The 10734-nt window shown below is 40.7% G+C and overlaps 1 protein-coding gene across 1 annotated transcript; it reads right to left on the bottom strand.

Annotated features, from left to right (window-relative positions):
• Window positions 1–258: 258 nt before the first annotated feature.
• LOC111659557 (transmembrane protein 237A-like) lies at window positions 259–7426 on the bottom strand. Its single transcript, XM_023412546.2, has 10 exons — window positions 7196–7426; window positions 5524–5652; window positions 5139–5241; window positions 4837–4991; window positions 3577–3697; window positions 3093–3284; window positions 2386–2459; window positions 2207–2294; window positions 1373–1494; window positions 259–501 (listed from the first exon to the last, which is right to left on the bottom strand). Exons 1-10 carry the CDS (start codon window positions 7263–7265, stop codon window positions 434–436), a joined length of 1122 nt encoding a protein of 373 aa, XP_023268314.1. The 5' UTR covers window positions 7266–7426; the 3' UTR covers window positions 259–433.
• Between the last annotated feature and the right edge of the window lie 3308 nt (window positions 7427–10734).

Genomic DNA, 10734 nt, shown 5'->3' with positions numbered 1-10734 from the left:
TTGAGGAAATTTAACACATTTTGTTTAACAAAGATGGGTTTAACAAAGATGATTGTTGCCACCAACAAGCCAAAATGTGGGAATTTGATTAATTACAGCTTAGTTCTCTGACTGGACCTTGACCTGTAGGGTTGACTCTGATGCTGAACAACTACCACAGGAGCAAATACTTTATTCTGCTCAGCTGCCTGTCTGTTAGAGCAGCAGCTCCACCCTGTGATAAAAAGCTGTCATCACACCAAAACACCCGACAGCTGCTACTGTACACGTACTGTATTTCTTTATTTACAAAACCATCCCCAGGAAAACAAAGTGCTAGGTAATATATAGTACAAAAACATACATCAGACAAACAAGAAAACGGATTTTGATTAAGAGAGAGAGAGCGAGAGAGGTAGAGATAGAGAGAGAGAGAGAGAGAGGTTCTCAGGGTTCAGGCCGGGACGTCCAGGTTCTCGTCTCCTCTCGGGTATCCCTCCACCTCCATCGCCATCAAAAACTCTGCAAAGAAAAACAAGACAACCACAATATCTCATTATTAAGGAAACCACACACTCACACACACACACCATCCATATTTGAGGACCCTCATTGACACAACCCTTATCCTGTAGGATCCCTCCTGTTGCGCCATCTGGTGGCAGCATAGAGAATGAGGTGATACTCTGTGTCCACTGGTTTGAGCTGATTCCCTCATTCTTATTCTACTGAGACACACTGATCCAACTCGGAGGCGCAGAGTTCATGGGGAGAAATGACACGTTGAGTCCCTGCATTCATTTCCACAGTGGATTGTTTCATATGACAAAAAAATATATACAAAATAAAATATACATATCCATTATGCCTTCAGTATAATTTCACAGAACCTAGAGTCATATAAAAACAGAGTTGTGTTTAGAGGAGTGACTCAGCTCCTTAAGGCTAATGATTTAAAACTCCTTAATAAATATTTGATTCTTTGATTAAAAAAAAGTCAAATGTACAAGCATGCGTACATAAAAATGCTGAGGCAGATATTAACTACAATTCCCAATGTGCATTTTGTCAAGAAACAAAGAAACATCCAATCAGTGAGCTTAAAATGAGCCCCTGATGACAAGTGGAGAGAACTGACAACACAATCTGCAGCTTCAGTGACTTCACTGTTAGATTTGCGCCTCTGATTGGTTGTTTTCCATGGCAGTGGTGTCTGAGGCTCATGGGTATTGTAGTATTAAGAGCCATTTGCTGAACACTGAGCATATTTTTAAAGAATATAAATGAAATGGAAAAATCCCTTCTGGAATCAGAACAAATCCCTGGCAACTTACCAAGCAAATAAATAAATAAAAACAGGACGTTTAAGTCAGTTTAGCTCCATGTGTCCCACCTTCTGTGTAGTCGACGTCCGGCCGTGAGGAGACGACGGCCCAGGCCAGGCCCACCAACAGCGCCACCACCAGGTTCACTACAATCCACGGCCGCAGGATCTGCTGCTCTGAACCTGGAGGCCTGGAGGAGGAGAAGAGATTATAGACCAGAATAACAAACTGATGAAGAGATAACAAACACAAGAATCCAGATTTCACTGAAAATCAAGTAGAAAAAAAACCCTTTAAAGAATCATAAGAGTTTAAATGGATTTGGACACTTTATCAATGAGAAAGAAACAATTTCTTCTGAGAGTCAGTGCGGATATCAACGTACCAAAGTATCAATAACCTGGATATCAACGCAGCACAGACATATTTTATTCAAATATCCCCAGGTAAAACATTATTCACACAAATGAGAATTTGAAAGGAAGTCAGTAAATCACCTGCACCAAGTTTTTCACTGTTGACTTCAAAAACATAAAGTGAAGACGTTCCAGAAAACAAAAAAATCAAGAAACTGTGCCTCTAATTTTGGAAACTCATTGTAAGAATGATAAACTATATTTTCACTTCAAATTTTAACATTATGGTCACAAGGAAATCACATTCATGCATCTACAAATAGAATTAAATAAAAGAATGAAAACATTTAGAAAACTAAAAATTACATGAGAGTTTGAAGAAATGTTTTCATGTGTCAAAGCTCTTTTTTTAATATTGTTATCTATGTAAGAAAATGTCACCTATGAGCTTCTATATATCACTTAAAAAATATAATTTCTGTTTGCTTTTTTTTTCAAGACGACATTAAAACTGTCAAATATAATAAAAGAAATTAAAGTTCTCACCACAGAGTCTCGTTGGCTGTGGGATAAAGGTTGATACGATCACTGGTCATTTGTTGGCTCAGCGACAGGATCAGGGCTATAAAATACACTGAAAACAAAGACAGACGTTATAACACATCATCATCATCATCATCATCATCATCATCATCATCACCATGCCCTTGTCTTGTGTCACTTACAGAAAGAGGCCAGAACAGTGGGGTCCAGGGTGAGGAAGCCTCTCAGGGCCATGGAGGCCTTGGCCAGGTTCACTCTGCAGGTGAGACCAAACACACAGGTGTTAGTTCTTCTTGTTTATCTAAAGTACTTGATCGGTGCACAGGAGTAAGATAAGTTAATAAGTTTTTAGGATTGTTTCTGAGGTCGAATGTCATTTTCTTCCATGATTAAGTTTGGGCCAATAGCGCAACAGCAGCTTATTACTTAAAGAACTAGAATCACCTCCTCGTGGTCGTATCCCTCCGCCACTCAGACTAGTTCCAGGTTACATCCCTGTTTATCCAGAGTCAGAGAAAATATGAACCGTTTGTGTGAAATTTTGTCATAACTGCTGTGAAGTCTTGAGTAACGGCTAAAAAGTGTTTTTTTTTTGTGGTCACACTGATCTTGACCTTTGACCTTTGATCACCAAAATCTAATCAGAGTCAAGGTCAACGTTTGCGCCAAATTTAAAGAAGTTTCTTCAAGGCGTTACTCAGATATTGCATTCACAAGACCAAAATCATGTTTTGTGAGGTCATCATGCCCTTGACCTTTGACCTTTAGTCACCTTAATCTAATCAGTTCGCCCTTGAGTCGTTTGCAATCGTACGATATTATTCTGTGTTATTCATCTCATCAGTTTTTTTTTTTTTGGATCTGTTCAAACAGCCCGGCCCACACACACCTGTCGAACGCAGACACGGTGCTGATGGCGAGCAGCAGGTAGAGCAGGGACTGGGCGGGGTAAGCCAGCAGATGGTACTGCTGCAGCAGGTTGGGCAGCGTGGTCATCTGTTCGCCCGCCAGCACGTACACGACGATGATGTTCCACACCGCGTAGCCGGCCAGGAACCCGTGAGAGAACAGACCGATCACCCTGCACACACACACACACACACACACACGCACACACACACACACACACACACACACACAGGACAACAAGTTAGCTAATGTTACACCTGGGTCATGAGAAATACTGCTTTCTGATTGGCTGGTGATTGTTTAAATTGCTGATTACTGTTGTGGGATTTATGCTCTATGTATTCTGGGAAATGGAGTTGTGTGGCTTATGTGAACAACTACAAATACTTGCGTCGTGTGCGTGTGTGTGTGTGTGTGTGCGTGTGTGTGTGTGTGTGTGTGTGTGTGTGTGTGTGTTTGCAGACCTGAAGCTACTGTGGACCCTCAGTGCGACGTCTCTGGTGGTCCAGATCTGTCTGGGGTCCATGTAGTCATCCATCAGCTCTGAGTGTCGGAGCTGCTCCACTCGCTCTCCCTGGAAACGCCCTGCATGAGTCAAAATGTCAGACGTCAACATTCAAGAGTTCTGTGTGTGTGTGTGTGTGTGTGTGTGTGTGTGTGATCAGTGTCTGAGGATAGACATCAGCTCGGCCTGCGGAGGATTAAAGAGGCTGCTGGTGCCAACAGCAGCGTGTTCTGGGTTACTGAGGGTTTACATGAGAATACCACTGAAGAGCAAATCAAATCCTGATTGGTTTATATGAGCACAAACTTATTTATGGGTTGTAATGTACGGTCACTTCTTACACATCTCACCAGCAGAACAGCCTTTTTCAGACTTTTCTGTCTCTGCAGTAAAAAATATTCAGTCAGTATATATTTAATTCATCACGTCTCACACCACAGTCCAGCTGATTAACGAGATCAATAACATCAGTGAACGATGTGAGAGGGGGGACATTTAGTTCATACAACAGAAAATAATTGAAAACAAACATGCATTATTTTATGTATTATTTAAATCCAGTTTACAACATTATATACTGCACGAAATAGAATAAAATAATATCACATCACTACATTTTCCTCTACTTTAAAGTTAATCTAAATTCAAATTTTCTTCCATTTGTGTAACTTTTATTGAGTTAGTTATTAATAGTTATTATATTCACTGTTGTTTTTGTGCCTGTTGGTTGTATTGTTTATATTATTATTATTATTATTAATAATAATAATAATAATAAACAACACTGTATGTTCTTCACTATGTTCTCTATGTGTTACTGCAGCAAAAGCATTGTTCCTGTTCCTCTAAGAAGCCAGAGCTGGAAGCAGGAAGCTACAAATTTAATAGTGACTTTAAACTTTACAGCGACACACTTATTTTTTCCACTTCACTTTTCCAATGAAAACAAGTTGTGAACACAGTGATCATCTGTTTTTACGCTAATATGTTGAACTTGTGATCAAACAGCTGTGTTCTTCCACATCCAGCAGCTAAAATATCATTATTATAAATCATTATACAGTGTTTTAACCTTAAAAAATGTAAAACAATAGTTTGGATGATAAATTGAAGCTCAAAGGTGAAACTTTCTGAAAATACAAATAATACTACACAAAAACAAAGCTTTGACACGGAGCCACTTGTTCCATGAAGCTGTAAGAATCGGATCCACACTCACTGTTCCTCTCCACGAAGACTTTGCCGACCGGCTGGCTGTGTCCGTGGGGGGCGGAGAACAGGGAATGCTGGGGGATGGGGGACTGAGCGTCTGTGATGATGTCGTCATCTTCGGCTCCCAGGTCGTTGCTGTAGTGCTCCGTCGCCTTAGCTTTCCTGCCAGGTGACACGAGGAAGAGGATTTTGGCCAAAGCCACTTCTATCCCGACAACTCGCCCTTAAATTCATGGTTCCCAGAGGATGAACCCTGAGGACTTTCCTTTGGTTCGTCAGTTCATTCGTTTATTTAACGCTGGTACTCACTTTTTCCTCTTGGTCTTTCTCACAGCTACAGTCGTCTCCTCTCCGTCAGAGGCCGGCTCAGCCATGTTACCGTTTGGCACGTCAGCGTGTTCTGTTTCCTGGTCTGACAGAACAACAGAACAACAGAACAACATCAGGACTTCAGAAATGAGGAGTTCGTCATCTTTATAAAGCTTAACCCCCATATGTAAACGTACTATACTAGTCTGAGTGGCGGAGGGAAACAACCACGAGGAGGTAATTCTAGTTAATGTAATGTTGTGTCTCTGTGTCCAATGGGGTTTGGACTTGACGCACTGTGTTTTACACACAGTTCTGTCGTGTTACGTCTGATGTAAATATACAGGTGAAGAAAGAGCAGGTGACGCAGGAGAAGCTTAGATACCGATAGTCGGCGCCTTCTTCTTTTTCTTCCTCTTCTGTGGTGCCGCATCCGGCGGCTCTGGGGTCAAAGGGTCTCTGCTTTCAGAGTGGCTCCTGTTGACCCCTTCCTCCATCTCCATCTCCACACCCACTGCAGAGGAACACAGTAGAACACAGTAGAACAGAGAAGAACACAGTAGAAAAGAGTAGAACCGAGAAGAACACAGTAGAACACAGTAGAACAGAGAAGAACACAGTAGAACACAGTAGAACAGAGAAGAACACAGTAGAACACAGTAGAACAGAGAAGAACACAGTAGAACAGCGTAGAACCGAGAAGAACACAGTAGAACACAGTAAAACACAGTAGAACACAGTAGAACAGAGAAGAACACTGTAAAAAAGAGTTGTAGAACAGAGTAGTAGAACACAGTAGAACAGAGTAGTAGAACAGAGTAGAACACCGTAGAACAGAGTAGTAGAACAAAGTAGAACAGAGTAGAACACAGTAGTAGAACAGAGTAGAACAGAGTAAAAGAATACAGTAGAACACCGTAGAACACAGTAGTAGAACAGAGTAGAACAGAGTAGAACACAGTAGAACAGAGTAGAACACAGTAGAATACAGTAGAAAAGAGTAGAACAGAGTAGAAGAACACAGTAGAACAGAGAAGAACACAGTAGAATACAGTAGAAAAGAGTAGAACACAGTAGTAGAACAGAGTAGAACACAGTAGAACAGAGGAGAACACAGTAGAACCGAGAAGAACACAGTAGAACACAGTAGAACCGAGAAGAACACAGTAGAACACAGTAGAACAGAGAAGAACACTGTAAAAAAGAGTTGTAGAACACAGTAGTAGAACACAGTAGAAGAACACAGTAGTAGAACAGAGTCATAGAACAGAGTAGAACACAGTAGAACAGAGTAGTAGAACAGAGTAGAAAACCGTAGAACAGAGTAGTAGAAGAGTAGTAGAACAGAGTAGAACACAGTAGTAGAACAGAGTAGAACACCGTAGAACAGAGTAGTAGAACAAAGTAGAACAGAGTAGAACACAGTAGTAGAACAGAGTAGAACAGAGTAGAAGAATACAGTAGAACACCGTAGAACAGAGTAGTAGAACAAAGTAGAACAGAGTAGAACACAGTAGTAGAACAGAGTAGAACACCGTAGAACACAGTAGTAGAACACAGTAGAACACCGTAGAACAGAGTAGTAGAACAAAGTAGAACACCGTAGAACAAAGAGCAAAGTAGAACAGAGTAGAACACAGTAGACTAGAACACAGTAGTAGAACACGTAGTAGAACACAGTAGTAGAACACAGTAGTAGAACACAGTAGTAGAACACAGTAGAACACAGTAGTAGAACACAGTAGTAGAACATAGTAGAACACAGTAGAACAAAGAGCAAAGTAGAACACAGTAGTAGAACAGAGTAGAACACAGTAGTAGAACACAGTAGAACACAGTAGAACACAGTGGTAGAACACAGTAGTAGAACATAGTAGAACACAGTAGTAGAACACAGTAGAACACAGTAGTAGAACACAGTAGAACACAGTAGTAGAACACAGTAGTAGAACACAGTAGTAGAACATAGTAGAACACAGTAGTAGAACACAGTAGTAGAACACAGTAGAACACAGTAGAGTGCTGTGTGGAGCTGCAGGTGTAGACTCTCCTCTCACCTTCTCCCTGCTCCTCTCCGTCGATGATTTCCTTCTTCGGCTTCTTCTTCTTGCTCTTGACGGTTGGCATGGTGACGCGTCCCTGTGAGAGGATCAAAGGTTCAACATGGCTGAACGCGGCGAGTGACCGGGATCTTTGAGCGCGTGACAGTGGACTGTGATTTGGGTCAGTCAGTGAACGTTTAAGGAGGACGCCGCGGTGGCGCGATGGTGATGCCTGGTTCAGATAACTGGATTAGCCTGAGCCCTGAGGACAGGTGGGGAAGGGAGGCTTCAGGTAAAGGTGTATTTTACAGATATTTAAAGAGAGTTTGGTCCTGTTCGGTACAAGATAAGACTTGTTCACATACAGTTTATCCTGGTTAATTAATCTAAAAAACACTTTTACCCAAATCTTACTTTCTTTGGGACAGTTTGGGCTCCAGTGTCTTGATCCAGCAGATCTATAGATGTTGAACAGGAGGAGCCAGATATCGAACTCCATCCCTACTGTTTCTGACGCTGATGAAACGCCTCTGTGTATTTCCCCATATTTAAAAATAAGAATATTTAACAGTGAATTCCAGATTTTCTTTATCTTGCCATTGTTTTCTTGGTCTGCTGCTACATGTGAGAATGAACCTCGTGGCTTAATTAAAAATAGAAAGACATCCGGTTTCTGTCCATTTCCAGCTTTTCAAAATAACAGGGAGCAACACCTGGACGAGATATAAGAAGTCAGGTGCATCATCAGTCAGACTTCAGAGAGACGTCTGAACTCATCTGTCATCGGTTCTTTTTTAAGTTACTTTTTTGGGGGGTATTTTTTATGCCTTTATTTTGACAGGACAGTGTAGAGAGACAGGAAACTGAGGGACAGAGAGAAGTGTAACGACATGCCGCAAAGAGAAAAACCAGGGACCCGCTCTCCACTGTCTCTGTGATTGGCTATCTCAAACCGGACTATGGTACAATGAATTCTGGGTAAATTAAGACTTTTTTCAAAATAAAAAAAAAAAAAAAAAATGGCGGGACCGAGGAACCACATCCAACCGCTCAGCTCCATTTACCTCAGCAGAAAATGTTTATCTTTTGGAAGAATTCGTCAGTTACAAATAGATAAATTGAAACAATGAATGAAAAATAAATTAATTAAAAAAACTGATTTGGAAAAACAAAAACTGTGGTCTCTAAAAACTCTTCCTTTCTCATTTCTCTCTCCATAACAATGTTAGCAAACCACAAATTATGTTTGCCTGTTTTTGATGTTGTTGGGTGCTGCTCAGCGCAGGTGTCTTTGATTGTTACCATGGTAACATTGGTGTCAGGTCCACAGTGTTGGTCCAGTCTTAAATTCGTCTAATGAAAGTCAGACTGTTTCACAAAATTAAAGACTGACTCATTTTAAGGCAAAAACAATAGACACCTTACCCCCGGGGCTAACTCAGGCCTAAGGCAAAGCATGTTACCATGGTAACAACGAATGACACCTGCACTGAAGAGCAGCACCCAACAACAAAAAACAGGAAAACATAATCTGTGGTTTTCTAACATTGTTATGGAGAGAAGAAGGAAGGGAAAGAGTTTTTATAGACGGCAGCCATTTTATTTTCCAAATCAGATTATTATTATTTTTTATTGTTATTGTTTTGTTGTTGTAAAACTTCCCTGTAACTGTTGAATTCTTCCAAAAAACAAACAACATGCAGGTAAACTGAGCTGAGTTGGATGCGGTTCCTGGGTCGGCCATTTTTTTTTTTCATTTTTGTGTTAAGTGTTAATTTACCCATAATTCATTGAACCACAGTCCAGTTTAAGATAGTCAAGAACTAAACTGTTTTTTGCAACGGATGAATTCAGACGTCTATCTGAAGTCTGACTGTTTGTGAGATATAAGACACAGTCAACGTCCATCTTTGTGAAACTTTCACTGCTTATTTCTTTTCCTCTGAACCTGTTTATACTGTACCGCCATAAATTCCCTGAATACTTGATCAGTTTTACAGCAGGACGACCTGATGACACAGACATTCAATGATCATACTCATGCAGCTTTTAGTTCGAGCTCTACATGGTGCCACTTAGTTAAGAGTTAAGAGTTTAACACCAAAACACAAACACAAACAAAATATAAAAACATGATACGATGCTGCATCAATATGAATTAAAATCAGTATTACTTCAGTTGCTGAATGATAACTCTCTTACTCTGGCTTGAGTTTTTCTAATTACACACCTGGTTTATGTCGTAATAAAGAACAAATTCTAGACAAAGACACGTTTAAAAGATATTTCCAGGTGCATTTCAGTGAATGAGTGTCAGTGCTCACCTGTGCGGCTCAGTCTGTGTTGTACGGCTGTGAAGAGGAAACACTACAGACAGTCACTGTGTCTCTGATCTCATCAGGCTGAGGGAAAGTGTCTTAGGGTGAGACTCAGTTCAAAAACTGTCCCTCCTTCACTTTGTCTTTGTCTCCGTCTCTTTGTCCTCGTCTCATCCTGAAAGGTGAATTCAGAGTCACAGCAGAGTTTCACGTCTTCAGATGAGAAGCCTGAAGCGTGAATCAGAGGGAGGAGGTGACATGAAGCAGAGAGCAGACAGAGACGAGGAGAGGAGGCTCATCTACAGATTTGAGACTCGTCCCCAGTGGAGGGGGGGGGGGGTTTAGAGTGGCAGGTGGATCTTGCTCTGAGCCCTGACAGCCTCTGGGAGCTTTGTGATTGGTCGATCAGCTGCAATGTCACCAGCTGGCACGGCTACAAATTAGCCACAGATGCTAATAATCTCTCGTCCCGTTTGTTCTATAGAAAAAACACAACTTTTAAATAACATCCTCTGTTTTTATCAACATGTAAAGTTCCTACCAAGTTGAACTGAATTCACATTTAATCACATTAAATCACAGTTACAACCTTAATGATTATTAATGAGTAACAACAGGAGACACAGAGCGGACCATGACAGATGTTACAGTGAATATCAAGGTTTAATTTTAACTTTATCTACATGGTAAGAAGCCACGTCAACAGTTTGCATCAATGTGAGTCATGTGATGTGAGTCTGTATTAACTGTGGTGACCTCCTGACCTCAGTGTATTAACAAAGGGACATATTAGCTGAAAATTCACATTGTAAAGTTGAAATCCTAAATGTTCCTCAATGTAGAAATGTTTTTTTTTTCTGTCGTAGTACTACAACGCCCATGAGCCTCTATTCCGAACACTGTGTTGTTGTAACTGTATGAAAGTGCAGAAACTGAGCAGGTGTGCTGGTTGTGTCTGAGGTCAGAGGTAAAAACCCTCACAGCACAGAAACCGGGCCGACACAGTGAATCCTATTACACACACACACACACACACACACACGAAGCTGGAGTGTGCCACTAGAATAATTATGTATTTATTCTAAATTAATGACAATAACAATAAAACACACTTTTAGTGAGTCATTAAATTTATTTAAAAATCTTACACACTTCATTTATTCGTCAATACCAACAGTTTAATTTATAATCTGACCTCATGAATAAACATTTCAACATGTAAACACAGTAAACCCC

Source organism: Seriola lalandi, unplaced genomic scaffold (assembly GCF_002814215.2).
Source record: "Seriola lalandi dorsalis isolate HSWRI2012SDOR001 ecotype SW California unplaced genomic scaffold, Sedor1 jcf7180002054482, whole genome shotgun sequence".
Taxonomy (NCBI): Eukaryota; Metazoa; Chordata; class Actinopteri; order Carangiformes; family Carangidae; genus Seriola; species Seriola lalandi.
The sequence above is the reverse complement of the archived record's forward strand: the minus strand, read 5'-3'. Positions and strand labels throughout refer to the sequence as shown.